The sequence below is a fragment of the Pteropus alecto genome, unplaced genomic scaffold, assembly GCF_000325575.1.
Source record: "Pteropus alecto unplaced genomic scaffold, ASM32557v1 scaffold127, whole genome shotgun sequence".
NCBI classification, from domain to species: Eukaryota; Metazoa; Chordata; class Mammalia; order Chiroptera; family Pteropodidae; genus Pteropus; species Pteropus alecto.
This window is the reverse complement of record NW_006440646.1, coordinates 436,116-454,753: the sequence shown is the minus strand read 5'-3', so window position 1 is coordinate 454,753 and position 18,638 is coordinate 436,116. Positions and strand designations below refer to the sequence as shown.

At 41.5% G+C, this 18,638-nt stretch overlaps 1 protein-coding gene and 1 pseudogene across 2 annotated transcripts in view; both read left to right on the top strand.

Annotated features, from left to right (window-relative positions):
* The window catches only part of AGXT2 (alanine--glyoxylate aminotransferase 2), a 37,116-nt gene that overhangs the window by 15,180 nt on the left and 3,298 nt on the right, over window positions 1-18,638 (top strand). Inside the window, exons 5-13 of one of the 2 annotated variants that reach the window (XM_006917800.1) lie at window positions 644-738; window positions 2,753-2,846; window positions 3,484-3,577; window positions 7,462-7,562; window positions 8,135-8,227; window positions 11,641-11,773; window positions 13,420-13,511; window positions 15,081-15,230; window positions 17,947-18,045. In XM_006917800.1, coding sequence (XP_006917862.1) covers window positions 644-738; window positions 2,753-2,846; window positions 3,484-3,577; window positions 7,462-7,562; window positions 8,135-8,227; window positions 11,641-11,773; window positions 13,420-13,511; window positions 15,081-15,230; window positions 17,947-18,045 — 951 coding nt within the window. The remainder of the gene's footprint in view (window positions 1-643; window positions 739-2,752; window positions 2,847-3,483; window positions 3,578-7,461; window positions 7,563-8,134; window positions 8,228-11,640; window positions 11,774-13,419; window positions 13,512-15,080; window positions 15,231-17,946; window positions 18,046-18,638) is intronic. The other variant, XM_015593961.1, reaches the window with a different exon arrangement.
* On the top strand, window positions 12,182-12,300 carry LOC112484698 (annotated as a pseudogene).

Below are 18,638 nucleotides of genomic sequence, written 5' to 3'. Positions count from 1 at the left end.
AGAAAGTTAGAATAGCTGCAAACTAAGTTCAGCCCACTCACGTTCATGGAAGAGCAGAAGCAAGGAAGTCAGCAAGGCACAGCACATGGCCCCCAGTCCCCGAGCCTGGAGGATCCAGGGCCCTTCAGCTCTCCCCTTCCTTTTGGACAAGACAAGCCATACTTTTGTTTATTTGCTTGTTTTTTCAGCATTCACACACACTGAGCTGACAGGCTGGGATATCCTCGGAAGCTGCAGGACTAGGAAGCCTGCCTTGTCCCATGCCTTCAGATCAGGTGGGGTGGTTTATGTTCAGGAACCAAGAGACCTGGTCCTCGGATCCACTCGACCACTAACCACCGTGTACACCTCAGCAAGTTTCCCCGTCTTAGAGTTTTGCAGAGCATCCAGTAAAATCAATGGAAGTCCAGAATGTTTCATAATTGGGATAATCCCTTAGCCTTTTTATTTCTCTAGCACTTAGCAGCTGCTCAGTAAAGAGCTGTAAATTAACGCAGTAATTAAATGATGGAACTGTTTGTCTGATGGGACCTCTCCTTAATAATCAGAGGCTGGAACACACAGTCTTCTGCAATTTCGAATTACTTGGGTAATAAGGAAATAACTTGAAGTGTAAGGTCATGTGTCTTTGTTTTCCCTCCAGGTCATTTTCCTGATAAACAGTGGCTCGGAAGCCAACGACCTAGCCATGCTGATGGCCAGAGCACATTCACATAACACAGATATCATTTCTTTCAGGTAATCACACCTGGAATATAAAACTTTAATAACATCGACTTAGCCTACTACTAAATGTCTATCTTTAAAATACAGCACGAAGGGGTTTTTCCCAGGGGTATGTTTCTAATTTTAGGTTTTAAGGCAAGATCAGCCAAATGAATTTTATGACAGGTTAACCCCATTCAAACTGACCTGATCCAAGGCAGGGGTGCCTGACTGGGGTAACAAATTGCTTGTGGTCCTAGTTATGTCATAGATTTCCTATGGAACTGAAGGTCACATGACAGTTTTTAACTTTGAAGATGTGGTATTACTACGACATATGCCAAGAGGTGAATGACTGGTCTCCACTCATAGACACTCATGACTCTACCATGTTACACTGGGCTCGTTTTGATCTCTGCTTATGATAAGGAGCCACATATTCATCTCATATGCCAGCTGCATCAGTGTTTCACCTTTTACTTTTTAAGTTCCTATGATGCCTATATAACCCTGTATATTTCTGCTCCTTTGGGTGACTTTTGAGAATCGATAATTTAATACATTAATTATAAACCCTTGATAGCTAAATTATGAATATTAAAAATAATTAAAAACTAAGAATTTTGCTTATGGTTTCCTCCCTTGAGTAATTTTATGTAGCACATTTTTACACTCTTATAATAAGGTTTATGTAAAAGGCAGGAATAAGTTATAGTATAAGTTGATGAAATCAAGAAATAGTCCCATTCTTTCACCTTTCCTGTAGTTCTAATTCTGGCTAGATTGAAAAGAAGATTTGATTTCCATGAGATCTAATTACCATAGCACATCCAATACTATGCATTCCATATAAAACGCACGTGTAATAACTACAGGCATGAGCAAAGATTTGCTATGAAAGATTTATGGCAATAAAGGATTGTGATTGGGGGAGTGGCATCAGAAACATGGTGGAGTGAGAGACGTCCCTGGATCTCTGCCCGTGAAGCAACAATAAGCTGAACATCTAAAACTCAACAAAAAACACCCAAACTGCACACCAGCATATCTGAGCATGGGATCTGCGCATAAGAGCTACCACAGGAAGCTGTTTTAAATACTCTTTTAATATAATGCCCGTTCTAACATTTTATTGTAGCTGAAAGAAAAAAAATCAATAAAGCCATTACAATAATTTATTCTTATATTTGATGTACAAAAATGGCTTTTTTATCTATGTGTGAAATGTTTAAATAAAAGTTCTCACAAAAAAAAAAAAAAAATTGTGATTGATGTTTTACCTAAATAAACATTCCAGAATATGCATGTCCAGATAAGTATTGATGTATTTAAAGCACTCATTGTGCTATTAGAGTTTAACACATGTTCGTGTCTTCTCTTTCAAGATATATGACGATTCTATTGCATAGTCTTAATACATAGTCTTAAATTTGCAGTTTGGGTGATTTTGAAAGGCAACTATGCTCACCACTATACCAGCAATGCAGTTAGGGTGATTTTGATTTGGGAAAACGCCCAAACTCATTGGAAACCAAGACTCAGAATGATTTGTACTAAATGCGACCATTTCAGGTTTAAAAAGAAACAAAACCTGTGTTGTTTATGTGCCGAATAAAGTGACTCACAAGGCGCTCAGTAAACACCTAAAGTGCTGAGCAACAGCTGCATCTCAGGAACAAATATCTGGCTTCTCAAGACAAATATTCATTGAACATACAATTTCTTGCATGTTGCTAAAAGGTGAATCTCACTACTTTAGAGCAACAGAGTAGGGCAGATGCTAAGGTCAGAGTTCTTGGCTAGTGGGCTTCAAAATTCCTTTCACAATTTCAAAGCTATGACACAAGATGGAAAGATAAATTAAGTAAATTCACCTGACAGATTTCTTAGAAACCACTGGAGTTGCACGTTAATGTCGCTCCATTTTATCTCCATGGCCTTCACGGATTTTTGTCATTGTTGTTCTAACCTGTGTTCCACAGGCCAGTGGTGAAAGAGCAATGAACTTAACTCCATTTTCCCACTGTTTTTTTTTTTTTCTCTGCAGAGGAGGCTACCATGGAAGCAGTCCTTACACACTAAGCTTGTCAAACGTAGGGCTCTTCAAGATGACACTCCCCAGTGGGACAGGCTGCCAATCAGTGAGTTTTGAAATTTAAAGGCTGCTGGGTATATGGAATAATTGATCATATTTTCCAGGCATTAGGATTAGAAACTAATATAAAGCTTATCATTAATCAGAGGCTCAATTTAACTTAATTGTATTAAAGACCATTTGGGAAGAACGTTTCTTAGAAAATCTTCAGAGTCTGAGTAATAATAATAGGATTTTAAAAATTGTTTTGCTTTTAAATAAGATCAAGTAAACTGCAAATAAAGGCATTGAGAATAGTTCTCAGAGCCTTGAATTCATAAAATTTCTATAGAGTCTTCCTCATACTCACCTTCTGTTCTCATTTGCTGTATCCAGCTTTTCAGCATCAGAATCAGACACCTAATTATTCTTATTCTTTCAGATGCTCTTACCCACCAAGCCCTTGAGTAAGTTGTTTCCAGGCTGACATTGAAATCAATTTCAATGATTGTAGAGTGCCCACATAACTATTTCTAAGAAAAAATGATCTTTTCAAAGCAGAATATTAGGTTTTCATCTTAAGTAGAGGGAAGAGTAAAGGAGGAATCTCGATATCAAATTAGGAAATCTTCATACCATATGTTTCCCCAAATTGGCTATCTTGTGTTCACATTTTGCCAAACTTCTTCTTTTGTCATTTGCAGACAATGTGCCCAGACGTTTTCCGTGGCCTTTGGGGAGGAAGCCACTGTCGAGATTCACCAGTGCAAACAATTAGGAAATGCACTTGTGCACCAGGTCCCACGGGGCAGGGAGGGAGGTGTGTGGTGGGAGGTCAGGAGGCTAAGAAGGAACCTGGAGAAAGGCTGAACCAATCCTGAGGGAACAGATTTGAAAAAGCGGGGAAGAGAAAAGTCAAAGGAAACAAACCTAGAAAGCAACCCTTCATGAGTCGACATTTCTCATGCCTACTACCGCTGTGCTATCTGGCTGTTAAGAAAAGCATCTTGTGCTCTTAGAGCTAAGCTAAAACAGACTGTCACGCAGTATTTAATTAAAGAAGTTCGATTAGCTCTATTAGCAATAAGTCTGCTATCAATCTCAAAAGAAAACAAGATCGGTGGAATTTTTTACCAATTCCCAATGGAAGAAAGGGAGAGAGAAAGGAATACCTCTAGAAATCTCCACACTCCAATCAGGAAGCTCCCCCCGGAACTCAGAATGCCAGCCAGAATGAGAGCATCTGCTAAAACATTAGGCCGTTCCTGAAGGCTGCTGACATCTCTTGCAAAAGTTTTAAAGACATTCTCACAAAGAAAGCTTCTGTGTATCCATTGCATTTTTATTTGTATTCTTTACCTATCCCTAACATGAGAGAGAGGAGGCATGGAAACAGCATCTGTTCTTTGCTAATCACCAAGTCTCGCCTCATGTTTGTCACCACAGTTTAGAACCTTCTGAGTGGCTGCTCCTAAGTAGTGCTGAAGAAAAGAACTAGATGCTCCAGCCGAAAGATGTTCTGGAATGGAATAGTAAGCATCACTGGGTTGAGAGGAAGAATGAGAATGGAAGACTTAAAAATCAGCTTTGAAAGGAAAAGAAGTCACAATCATCTTAATAGCTAGATGGAATAATGCAAATGGTGGTAGGAGGATGAAAGAATGAACATTGGAACAAGACGTCATGGTCACAGAACTTAAAACCATAAGGAAGTTTAAAGCTGTCATTCAAACTTTCCATTTTAAAGATGAGGAAACTAAAGTCCACACCTAGGAGGCAGGAGAGCTAGGATTTGACCCTAAGTCTTCTGCCTCCAAAGCTAGCGCTCCCAACCTATGACCACCCTACTTCACACTGACATGCCAGCAGAATGAACCCAGGCTTAAAATAACTCCCGTTCTGCTGGATCGAGGAGACACATGCAGCCAGGAGACCAGGCTCCACTCCCAACCCTACCACGGTTCAGCCGTAAACAAAAGCTCCATCTTTTGTTTCAGTTTTCTTATTTGTGAAATGGAAATAGCAATACCTGCCTCCCTGAACCCTTATCCCAGGGCTTCGTGAGATCAAGAGGGCTTTTTGTAGAGAAAGGCAGACGATAGCAGCACCAAATACAGCCATCTCTGTATACCTTATTTATATGGCATCAAGAATTAAATCAGTTGGGTGCACCTCATAGACCTCAATCTGACTGCAAAACGACCAGCACAGAGCCTAGTAGGCAAAAGCACTCAAGACATGGTCATTTTCTTCCCTCTCTACTCCGTGTCCCCTTCCCTCTCCATCCTCTCTGCCTCCTCTCTCTTTGAGGAACTCTCCTCTGCCTTAGGCCAACTGGAAAATACCAGGACACCGCGGCCATCTCTCTAGTGGCATCTGGAGGCTGAATGATAGTGGCAGACATTCATTTCTACTTCTCTGAACTGTTGCCGGGCATATCTGAAGTCAGAATTTTTTTGTTTTTTAACTCATATCTTCAAGAGATAAGACTGATATCGCATCTTTAAATAGAATTGAAATACGAAAAACGACTTTATCCTCCTCTAAAGCTTGTAGGATCTAAGAAGTGTTTTGGTCTTTGTTGTAAAACAGTGTGTTTATATATGTTTACAAAGGCAATCCAACATGTAAAGTACTTTGAGTATAGAAGGTTCCAGTTCTTGGTTCCTCTTAGGGTTTATTAAGGTGCCAATCTTGGTCGTTTTTTCACCTCAGAATTATGTCATCACTCTCTACATAGGCATAAGCAGTGTGGTCCATTTTGTGAGCCTAATATAGATGTTTATGGGGTAGATTTCATTATCTTCCTTCACCCCTTCCTCAGGAATTTCTCTTTCTGGGTGTTCATTCCAAGCCCTCAATGTCAGATGTAATTTGTGATGAAATTCACCTCTCGACTCCCGCTGCCTCCACAATGTCCCCAATCTGTTACTCATGATGACATTCTTCTTCACCTTTTGCAAGGCAGGTTTCCTTTTTCTTAATGTTTTTTTTCTTTCTTTCTTTCTTTAGTTCTTGGCTCTTCACTCTGCTTAACTCTTTCTATACCACCAACTAAAATAAAAAGCCTTCCATCTCCATCCGTTGCTTGGATAGTACTCAGCAGAGCATCTACTCTCCACCTCCTTGATGTTGTCATGGCGACACCACTGCACCAAGTCTCTCTCTAGAGACAGCCTGACCTAGAGTTACAACAGTGAGCCAATGAAGTAAATACGAAATGAAGTAAAAAGCTGATAACAGTGGTTGACCGCTGATAACAATGGATGACCCTTCTTATCATTGAACTTGTGGGCAGTGGGAGAAAAAATCATGACAGGTCTAACACAGTTCGAGCAAAACCTTCTCTTGATTTGGTTTTGTCCAAATTTGAATCATTGGGGTTGATTTTGCTCCACCCTTTGATGTCTCTAGTTACAAATGGGCTTGCTAACTTTCCAAATTATATCATTTGAATATATATCAAATCCATCCTTTAGGGTCATCGTAGGCTGTCTTCTCTTTCTTAATAAAAACAGGAAATTTCAATCTTTAGAGGCATGGATTTGTCTACTATATCCTTGCCCATCAAACAATGTAACTGATGCTAAAAATGGGCTTTCTGGGTTCGAGACCTTTTTCATTACTTCCTTCTTCACACTCTAACCCCCAGCTCTAACTAACCAAAGATATCAGGTGCCTCCATCAAGCAAGTTTTCCTAAACATCACTTGTAACCTAAAAATATGTTTGGGGCCAGGTAGTGTTTTTCTTATTTTTTTAACAAAGAGCTGAAGAATAAAATATATTTATGCTTCAGTCTTGACGGTGATGACTGAAGCTTTCTATTCCTTACCTCTCGCCTTCAGGAGATAGGGCTACTGCCATGCTCTAAACAAACATTAAAATAGTGGGTGGTGACTCACTTCTCAGACTCCCTTTACTGTCACTGAGGCTGGGGGTTCCCATCACATCCAATCTCCCTCTTAATCCCTTGTGCTGTCCATGAATAAGGGTTTAAGTTCAAAGATTCTGTAGTGCTCTTTAGATCCAAATTACAAGTATGGATAAAAATTCTGAAGGTTCAGTCATCTAGAGATGCAGTCAGTCTGGGACCTTTGGTATTCCAGAGGAGAAATCTTCCTCTCCCTGGCTATAGTAGATAGATGAAGGTCATCTGGCTCTGATACAGTCCTAAAATTCAGACTGAATTTTAGTTGTTCTATAAACATATTTGTTAACTCTAAAGACGGAGATACTTCATAGCTTTCAAATTTTATATCAGCTTAAGTAGCAATAAAAGATAAACAGAGTTATTTTCCAATAGATTAAATCCATACCTCAATTATATTTGAACTAAATCTATCCAGTTGAGAGGATGTGTATCCTTAGGTGAAACAGCTTCTATACCAGACTCAATGATACTTTGGGGCACTTCTTCCCCAGAAGGAAATGACAAAAGTGGTTTGTTTATGCCTTTATGACTATCCTAGTCTCACTGCTTGAACCAAAGTATGAGTCGTTCAGACAGAATGTTCCCTCCTTCAGAAATCTATGCCCTCATATCCTGGTTTATGGTAGTCTGAGGGACTCTGGTCAGCTTACTCGTTTGTTTATTTGTTTGTCTTTCTCCATTCTTCTGGATGCCATTCTCACATCTTCAAATGTTGAGTTTTCTTTGTATGTTTGTGCGTTTGTTTGCAGACTGCTGCCAAGCTAAAGACCGGTATATTGAACAGTTCAAAGATACTCTGAACACTTCAGTGGCCAAATCAATTGCTGGATTTTTTGTAGAGCCGATCCAAGTGCGTATATTAGCCTTAGACATTAATTGAACTGAGCTTTAAATTAACAGAGTTTTAATTCATGCATTCTAGAGAATTTTCAAATTATTTAATGAACCATTTGCTATGTCTCTCTCCAAATTCAATTTATTCTCTTGGTCCCCTTGAAAACAAAGTGCCCCCGATTTTCAATTGACCTATGAAAAATCCACCTCCTGTACTCCCAGACTGAACAGATAGATAGACAAAACTATTGAATTCCTAAAATTCTAAAGAAAAGGAAGCTCCAGCAATTTTTAGCTCCCTAACGCCCACGCTGTCAGGGGGATCTTTCTGTAATCTTGCTAAATCCCCTTAATCTACATTTTTTTTTTTAATCTCAGAAAAGAATACATTTGCAGCCTTTTCTCAGAAGGCATGGCATTAGAGGAACAGCCCCCTTTTCCACCCATAGTTGAAACAGTTCTAGAGACTTTTAAAAATTTCTGGTATTGCTAATGATATTGATGATAATCTATCTTCTTTTTATATATATATATACTTTTATAGGGCTATGCTATTATTATAAGTCTTCTTGGTTTGGTCTTTTGCAGGGGGTGAATGGAGTTGTTCAGTATCCAAAGGGGTTTCTGAAGGAAGCCTTCAAGCTGGTGCGAGAGCGGGGAGGCGTGTGCGTTGCGGACGAAGTGAGTGGCCATGGATCAGGTGCGACGTAGTGGTGCTGGGCCAAGAAAGGCACAGGGAGAAAACTCTTTAACTGCTCCTCAGTATTCCAGGCAGAAAACACCTAGTGTGGAAAATACCCAAGATATGGGTATAAGTTAATGAAGCTTTTGCTAGTTGGCTGATTGGTTTGTTAGGGGATTAGTAGGTCTGTTTAACAAGAATACACAGCAGAACTTAAACATGCAAATTGGAGTCTATCAGATAAGTTGCTAACAGGCACAGGTGGTATAGGTGATGCCACCATCACTCAAACTACTATTCAAATTCTTATTTGGGGATACATCAGGGATAGCTTAAAAACCAGGTGGGAAATGTAATCTCGTAACCAGGTTTTCACCAAGTTATTTTTGTCAAAATAGTATTAACCAGCCTGGCAGCGTTCATCTTACCTTAATGATAAAACTTGTTTGGAAATGATATTTAAAAAGGAACAAAGCATCCATCTTCTAAGTTAGAAGAGTACCACCGCTACTGATATTCAAAAACCAGTTCCAAAAATATTCTAAAATAACTTGAGTTAAAACAGCCTACAGTACCTCCAAGGCGATGACTTCAAGAGGAATGAAATTCACTGGCTCTGTGAGGTCTATTCTATGTGCTTTTAAAAATGATCAGTTTATTTATCATACCTCATATCAAACTGTAGCAAGGAAAGCAATCAATTGCCTACCAAGAATAGCAATGGGGATCCAAAGGCCAGAGCATGGCTGCCAGGCCCCCAGAAGTGCTCGCAGCTCATTCATCATGATTCTAACGATGGTTAGAACCACCAAGAGCAGATGAAGTACTTGTGAGTATTTTTCATACACGTTTCAGTCCTGCCATCTTTGCCTGAACAGTTTTCCTCAACTAAACATTCCCATAGCAGACATTGGGCTCCCCCGACCCCACCTACCAAATTATTTTGCAGTTTCTACTTGTGCATCCAGGTCTCTGTTATCACCGGGGTTGTTGGGTGACCCCCAGCGTACTATGCATGGAAGCCTAAGCCAGCTCCTCCTCCATGCCCCTCCTCCCTTCCTCCACCTGCTGGTACAAGTTTAGGGAACACAAACACTGAGTCGGTTTACAATTAACTACCTCAGTGAAAAAAATAAACCTTAACCTTCGGAATCAGCACAAATTGAAGCTGCCACAGTTGGACTAATTAGAGGGAAGGTAGGCTGAATTCAAATATGAATTTCAGAATTTTCTGAGATATGTGTTTCTGTCTTTTTTAAGAATGTAACTGGAAACTGTCTAACAAAGATGACCTTAAGAAGAATGGCCCTAATGATTTGGGAAGGCTAAGAATAGCTGGAACTTTCTCAGCGCTTGCTATGTGTCAGGCACTGTTCGCAATGCTTTGCATGCATTAACTCAGTTAATTCTCATAACAATTCTATAAAGTATGTACCACTGCTATTATTCCCATTTTATAGGTAAATGAATTTAAGTCCAGGGTGGTAAAATTACCTGCAGTTAGTAGGAACAGAGAAAGAACTCAAACCCGGACTTCAAGACTGCGCTAACCACTGGGCAAAGCTGCCTCTCCATGATAGAACAGTAGTGTAGAAAGGCAGGAAAAGAGGGAGCAGGGGATCGAAAACATGAGTGTGGGGTCGGTGCTGCCACCAAGTGATCTTACACAAGGCATCTTAATTAGTTCAGCTTGGTTCTATTCTTTAAAATGAGGAATTTGAAACCAAAAATAGAAAACTGGCTGCCTCTGGGGCCAGCTGGACAGCCAGTCTTTCTGGGCTGGCGTGCTCTAGGTTTAGGTTTGAGATTAACTGCCGTGGGGCAGGGCACACACACTCACAGCCTCCACCCCCGCCCACTGTCGTGGACCCAGCCCGTCTCTCTCACTAACATGTGCTCCTCATCCCCGAAGACATTCCAGTTTATGAACCTTAGAATGAGTCCGAAAGTTTCTCTGAAACGGATACTTCCTAGGTGACTAAACATGGCTTATTGTCCTACATAATTTTATGCTTTATATAAGCATTCTGATTTTTCACCATTTATTTACGCTGCTTAGATAGATGGAGTAAAAAAATGAAGACAGGAAGACAAAATGAGTGGATTTCCCATGAGCTTTGCCGACATTATCTCATTTGGGCAAATTCAGCTTGTCCAGAGGCCCACGGCTAGGAAGGAGGACACCCCAGGACTCCAGGCCACGTCTGTCTGACTCCCATGTCTAAGCTCTTCCTCATTGTTCACTATCACCTACTTCCAACCCTTGCATTCTGCCTTTGCAGTAGCCGCCCGGAGAGAGCAGGGAAGATGAGAAGGAAGCCTGAGAAGGAGGCTTGCTCTCTCGAGTGTATTTCAGAATCAGCTCCAAGTGCCCGGCCTGCAATGTGTGTGTGTGTAGAGAAACAGAGACAGACAGTCAGGCCAAGAGGCTAAGAGCCAGAAAGAGATCAAAGAACATTCACCAGAGAGGCTCTGGCAGAAATTTGCATGGAAATGTTTGTGTGGCTTTATTCAGTTAGGCATTTCTGCCACTTCTTTGTTCATTCTACAAACATTAAGGTTCTACTTTAGTCAGGCGCTCTGCAAGGTGCTGTATAAGTAGAGAGGCGAATAAGATATGGCCCCTGTCATCAGACACGGGCACTGGTGACAACAGTCCAAGGTGAAAGGTTCTGACGGCAGCAGGCCCAGGTGCCTTGAGTTGGGACCATGGGAAATCTTCCTAGAGTGGATGATGATAAAGCTGTGCTTTGAAGGACCAGAGGAGTTAGTGAGATGAAGAAGCAGGGAGGCAGAGAGTCTTCTAGAAAGAGGGAAGAGCATGCACAAAACACCTGAGGTCAACTTAGTTCAATCCTGAGTTACCTGGCTCAGCAGGGTCCTCCTCATGATGTAAATCTCAGGGAGAAAAAGGAGATCACAGGGGAGAGGGTGACCAGCCCATGCACGCAGGTGGCAGGTACCCCAGCCCCAGTCCACTTACTGTAACTTTCGCCTCAGGCAGCCTGGGCAGATGCTGCTTCTCCACTCTTCTCTCCTGCTGCCTTGCACACAGGAGGTCCTTATTCAGGATTGCTAACAATAATGATCCTTTTCACAAGCACCATGTACATGACCCTCACGGCAGCCCTGTGATATATTGCTATTAGTATTTCTACTTACAACAGAGTTAACATAGGTTTAGAAGACTTAAGAAACATATCCAGAATCTCACAAAGCTAGTAAATGGCTTTTGGTGCCTAAAAGCTCAAGCACAGATTAAGTGCTTTGTCCATAATAGTGCAAAGATAGCGATGACAGTGACGGGCAATGATGATATTGAGAAGGAGGAAGATGAAAGTGAAGCGATCACTGAGGCAGAAAACCAGCATTTCTTAAAGGTTTCCAATAATTTTGAATTTGCTTCCGTCAGGTGCAGACAGGGTTTGGAAGGTTGGGCTCTCACTTCTGGGGCTTCCAAACCCACGGTGTCCTGCCGGATATCGTCACCATGGCTAAAGGGATTGCGAATGGCTTTCCCATGGCAGCAGTTGTGACAACTCCAGGTAGGACCTACGGGGCAGTTTGTGTTTGCTTCTGGGCCTCCTGCGCCAGTGATGGTAGAAAACACACGTGTTGGAATCTGTGTGGGTTGGAGACCGTGTTGGGAACTACACATGCATTTCCCAAGCATGAGAAAGGGAAACAGCCTGTCTGCCAGACGGTGGCACAGAAGGATGCAAGGCAGCCCTTTTGCTATTGCTGTTGGGAAAGATGAGTCTCCTGTTCCCACAATGAAATGCAGGGTTCAACCACACTAACAAGATATAGGAAAATGTGCCCCTCCAAAACAAAACAATCGCCAAACATCCTTGTTAACCAACTTGAAACCAACCCTGAAATGTCCAAGAGATTCATATTCTGGAAAGATATGAATCTTACTTGGTTTTGCCACACCAAGAAGCTATAGATTTGTCTACAGTCATGCCACCTGGAATGTGCCAGATCTCGTCTGATCTCGGAAGCTAAGTAGGGTCGGGCCTGGTTAGTACTTGGATGGGAGACCACCTAGGAAGACCAGGTGCTATAGGTGTTAAAAAAAAAAAAAAAAAAGGAAGAAAAGAAAAAGAAAAAAAAAGAAGCTATAGACTCAAGGTCTGGAGTGATAGTTTTCTCTTTTGATGTCTCATCCACAAAACAGCAAAATACAGTACAATCTCACTTAACCAGGACATTCTATGAAATGAACATTAGAATTAACTGAATTTTTCACTTTGGAAAGGTTTCGCAGAAAATAATTATTATGAACCAGTTATTGTTGGAAATCTTAAAATTATTTCATTTGGTTTTCCCACACTTCTGAGGCACTAAAGGATATTTAAGTGCCTTGTGATATCTTAGTATTTTTATTGAATGACTAAAGTTACAAAAATATGAATGTAGAAGGTAAAATATAATAAACTGAATATATACTCATCCTGTAACAATCCAGAAATTATGTTACTAAATCTATGATGTGATTTTTAAAAATATTTCCTTCTTACTCCCAATAGTAAAAGACAAGAAAAAAAAGTTTTCGCTAATGAAGATCTCCCTGTAAATTGCCATACATTAAGCCTCAAGGTATTTTTCAGTTCACACAATACATTAAAGGTTTTGTTATCAAACATCTCATTGAATAAATAATCTGTTTTTTTTCCTTATCCACTGCATTAGTCAGCTAAGATTACCATAACAGGATACCACAGGTTGTGGCTTCAACAACAGACATTTATTTTCTCACAATTCTAAAGGCTGCGAGTCCATGATCAGGGCGCCAGAAGAATGTTTTTTGTGAGCTCTCTCCAGCAGATGGCCACCTTCTTGCTGTGTCCTCACTTGTCCTTCTCTTCAGGAAGAGAGCTCTGGTGTCTCTTCTTATGAGGACACCAGTCTTATTGGATTGGGACCCACCCTGATGACCTCAGTTAACCTTTAATGACTTCCCTAAGGACCCTATCTCCAAATACAGATGCATTGTGGGTTAGGGTTTCCACATGTGAATTGCGGGGAGGGCAAAATTCTACCCATAAATTCCATTATCTGTGAATGAAGAATTGAATTGGATATGATGTCATTTAGAACATGAAAGTAAATATAATCCAAATATTGTGATGGAAGATTATAGATAAGAACAGGTTACTCATTACCCACCTTTCTTTTCTCCCCCTAGAGATTGCCAAGTCTTTGGCTAAAAGCTTGTGTCACTTCAACACCTTCGGGGGGAACCCCATGGCCTGCGCCATCGGATCGGCCGTGCTTGAGGTACATTCCAGCAGCCACGTTAACGCCGCTTGTGTGACAAAACAACTACTTCAAAGCCGTGCACACATTGTTAGAACTCCATCACATGACATTATTGAAGTGGAGAGTTAACAATTAGTTCATAAATTTAAGTTAGACTTCCAATCGTTATTCTGACACTTGCTTTTTTTTTTTAAGATCTAGGTTTGGTGCTCGAAGTATTGAATAAGAAATATATAGTAAACCTCACATGCATGAGAAATGTAAGAATTCCCTTAGCTAGCTGGTAGCACTAAAATGTCTTCGTTATTTGACTGGTCTTTTATGGGTAGTTACCAACTGCTATCCTTGATTTCAGTTTAATTTTGGCCCTGTCTTATATATTCTTCCTTCTTTTTTTTGTACTGTCATAAATTCAAAAACTGAAAAAACCTGAGTGCTATGTCATTACAACTAGGTAATTCAGCTATTTTTCAGCCCTACTCCATTGATTTTGCCTGAGGTCTCATCTATAGAAAAAGATCTTTTAAATGCCAATAATAACATTTGCTTAAGTAAGTATAATGTATTTCTGGAAGAATGTTCAAGAAACTAATCACAGCAGTTATTTGTGGGGAGAGAGACTTCGTGGCTGTGGGCAGGGATCAGCAAGGATCATTCTACTGTGTACACTTTTAAACTTTCTGATTTTTGGACAAGGCACACGGTTCACCTATTCAAAAACTTAAAATTAAAAAAAAGTAAGTAAAAGCTGCCCTTGCTAACTAAAAAGTATCTTCAAATGTGATTAAATCATGAAATGAGGAAATGTGAGTAGGAATGTGTCATTTATTTTATTAGACACTGCCAACTTTTTTTTTTTTTTTAAGTGCTGTGTCACCTCAACCAATTTATAAGGTAGAGAAGATTTAGGTGAACAGATAGGTCTTTAAAAAGTCAAGGTGTGCCTGGAGTCATGCAGTTATTATCAGCTAACTATAAATGTAGCATCTCACACGTATCTTGTCAAGAATCCCAGGTCTCCACTGTGAGCCCAAGTAGGTGACAATCTTTTTCTATGATCAGGTGCCCTGACTCTGGGCACACACAAGGCTCAGCTCAGCTCAGGAGACCAGGGCCCTGCAGTAAGGCGCGTGGGCGATGACAGCTTGAATGTCTAGGAGCTGATGGACAAAGGCCAACAAGCTCCCATCCAGTAGGGCAAGCATCTGTGACATTCCTTTCCTCAGAGCACTTGTCTTATTCACCACTATATCCTAGTTCTCAGCAAAGCCTGGCAGTAATAAACCTCAGGATTAGAAAATCTGTGTTACAGACTGCATTGGGTTACGTCTTCTAGTCTTTCCTAAATTCTTACCCACCCCTGAAGATGAGGACAGTATGGGGGAAGTACCCCCTCTACCAAGACCTTTTTTCTCCTTACGGCAAATCTTTTTGTAGTACACGGTATGGCCGTACGAACTCTGGATCCCATTCATCTGGTCAGGTTTCTGTAAACGGAGTCATATACATTTACCTCTCCATGTTTCTCAGTCAATTTTAGAACTTTGTTTTTTTAATGCAAGGTCATTTGGAGCTTCCTCTCAACAGGTGATTAAAGAAGAAAACCTACAGGAAAACAGTCACGAGGTTGGCATCTATATGTTGCTGAAGTTTGCTAAGCTGCGGGATGAATTTGAAATTATCGGGGATGTCCGAGGCAAAGGCCTCATGATTGGAATTGAAATGGTGAAGGATAAGGTAGGTTCTGATCTGCTGCTCTCTCTGTGGCTTTTTGGAGCAGCAAGAAGTAAAGTAGGAAGCATCGCACAATCATTCATTCTCAGGGAGAGAGCACGCAGGACAGCAAGAGCGTTGAGTATGAACAAAATGCTAGAAGGTCGTCAGGAGTTCTAGAGGGGAGGGCCCTTGGGAAAGGGAACTGGTGTTATTCTGCCAGACTAGGCAAGGAGCATCAGTGATGACTGAATGTTTAGAATTACAAATATGGGCAAGAGAGGAGATTATTTAGGGAGGGGAGGGTGGCCCAGACAGCTAGTAGAAATAAAAGAGAAGGGCCAGAAAAAGGTTGTGGTGACGGTTCAAGGTGAGGATATTAAGGATCTATAGGGTTTTGTTTTTGTTTGATTGATCGATTGATTGATTGAGAATGAATTTCAATCTCCCAAGTAACCAGGGAGAAATGAGACTTTCTGATGATGTTCCCCACTGTGACCTCAAACTCGACATGACAGCAACTGAACTTAGCATCTTCTCCCAAACCAGTTATTCCTCCCAAGTTCACAGTTTTTCACCTTCCACTCTTCTCCCAATTGCCCACCCTCAATGCTACAAAATAATCTATGACCCCTTCTCTCCTCTTATTTCTAATGTCAAGTCCTGTTGATTCTTTCTTTGCCAGATCTCCCAAATTCTTCCCTTTGTTTCTCCTGTGACCCCTACCTCCACATAATAGGAAATTGTTCCTATCGTCCATAAAAGCAAAGCCTAGATTCTCTGAGGAGAACAAAGCAAGAGAATTTTGGCACAGAGAGGAATAGTCAGACTGACCCCTTCGCCCTAACTCTTGTCCACGGGGATCCAGCTTTCCCTTAAGGGACTCTTGCTCTTTTATCTGACCAACCACACCATCTTAGTTTAGGAGAATTGATCCTCAATTCTTCTAATATTTTAACCGGACTATGGATATAAGACTCTTTCATTAATACCGCACAGTACAAAGCTGGAAAGTTTGAACGAGATTTTAAAGCTAAGGGAAGACAACAGGAAACTAAAAGGAATATAAGACTAGACCTTCTGGCTCACAAGCCATAACGTACTTATCTTCAGCTTGTGGCCTAGTCGAGGGTTGTTTAAAGGCTCAGAGGAATCCATCCCCGTCCTCAGCATCAGGAGCTCTCGCAAACATCATAGACCACTCAAAGTGCAGACTCCATAGAGGAAAGTGTGATGAGCCGGGAGGAGTTCTCCCCTTTCTCACTATTCTAAACCCAATTTTTGCGTGCTCTGAGACAGATGAACAAAGATGTTCATCAGAACTTGATTTGTTCTGGTGCAACATCGAAATCTTCCCAAACGGTGCGTGATGACATTTCAGGATCAATGAGAAGATCCTAGTCCTTTCCCCCATCCCAGGTCCTTCATTATCTAGAGGTCTGAAAGCTTGAATATTATTTTCCTTATCTTAAAGCTTTAAGACAGACAAAAAATGCAAACATCTCTGGGATGTCCAGTCTTATCTTGTGCCCAGATACCAACATTTGGCCAGGAATGGAAGATTTGGATAAACAATTGGGTCAGGAGTTGGTGGGCGGGAGGGGAATGGATACTAAAGCCGAGGAGGAGGGTAGGAAGTCCTGGGGAGATGGGGAGAATAATGAAGCTGGGAGCCCTGGAGAGAGCCCTCCTCTACCTTATCAGGCAGGGGCTGCTGGCCCATGCGTCAAGATCATGCCTTGTGCATCTGAAACCAGAGAGTCAGACCCGGTGCTGATGCTCACACAGCTATGCTACAGAAAAGAGACCAGTGGCGGTGACAGCACTCAGAGCTTGAGATAGAAGCAGTAGTTCTCAGCCCGGTCACCTGAGGAGCGTTTTACAGATACAGATGCCTATGCCCTGATGCAAATATTCTAATACGATAAGCCTAGTGAGGGGACCGAACATCTTAGTTTGAAAAGGCTTCCAGGTAATGTAGACACATAGTCAGACTAAATTAGAGAGAGGCACTTGTACTCACAGCGTCAGAAGACACAGAAAGGGAGCAAGCGCCCAGCCTAATGTCGCCACAGGGTGCTGGCATGTCGGGACCCACAGGTAAAGACAAACTTCAGATGCCTAGTGACCTGAAACAGCCTCTTGGTTCCCGAAACACTTAACACTCCTAACCCTGGAGGATTCAGTCCTGGAGAGAGAGCAAATCCACATGCAGAGAAGATGAGGACAAATGGGCCCACCCCAGCTGCCCAGGCTGTGCTGTGGCTCAGGGAAAGCGTAGCTGGTGATGCTGTTGTGCAACTTCTGAGCCATCTCCTGGACCTTGAAATAAGCTCTGTACATGGAAAAAACAAAGTGAAGAGTTGAGGAGAATTTCTGCATAAATAAAACAGGCTCCAAATGCAGCTATTAAAGAACTAAGCTCCCAGAGTAGCCTTAGCAAAGCCAAGATTCACTGGCTCTCCGCTTTCAATTTCATCTTGTCTTTGGGAATTTGAGATGAATTGGAATAAAAACATATATTTAATATTATTAATAATAAATATTATTAATATCTAATAGCATCCCGCCAAAAAAGTCCAGTCCAACAATTAACAGCTTTATTCAATTACAGAGAGAGAGAGAGATTAAAAAGGAGAAAAGAGCATTGATTGCTTGAGTCACTTTTTTCTTCTCTTGGAAATAATATATTTAATCATTCAAATGTCAAATAGGGAGTATTTTTTAAATGTATTTACAGATGAGCTGCCAGCCTCTTCCCAGGGAAGAAGTCAGTCAAATCCATGAGGACTGCAAAAACATGGGGCTTCTAATTGGCAGAGGCGGCATTTTTTCTCAGGTAAGAGAAAGGTTGGTCCTTACCTATCACTTCACGAAGGCATCTCTCTGATGTCCCAGCGCTGGTCACTTTTCTTCATGGCTATGCTGATGGACCCAGCCCCACTTCCTCTAGGCATAGTGCTCCGACATTGTCAAAAGAAAGTGGCAATGAAGTCTTCAGGACACAAGGGGGCGCTGTGTTCAAATGGTTTAGTTACTGCAGTTCTGTGGGGACTAAACACAGAGAATTTAACAAGGCATAAAGGAGATGTACAGAAACCAGAGGATTTGCAGTATAGGTCATCATAGAGTCATAACAGTCATGCAGTAAATAGTTTGTCTCATGTATGAGCTAATTCTGACCCCTGTAAGAGCAATCCTACTGTTCCTAACCTGAGCCCTGGGCTCTGACTTTGCAAACACTGAACCTGCAACAACTGATTGCAGCTGTGGCTGGGAGCAACCTAACGGCATTGGCAGGCCTGTAGGAGAGATGAGAGACTACCCTGGCTGGGTCCCTAATGCAGAATTCGAAACAAATCGGCCACTCCCAGAGCCCTTCACCCTCAGGCTGGGAGATGCAGAGACCAAGCTCTCTGTGCTCCCTTGCCA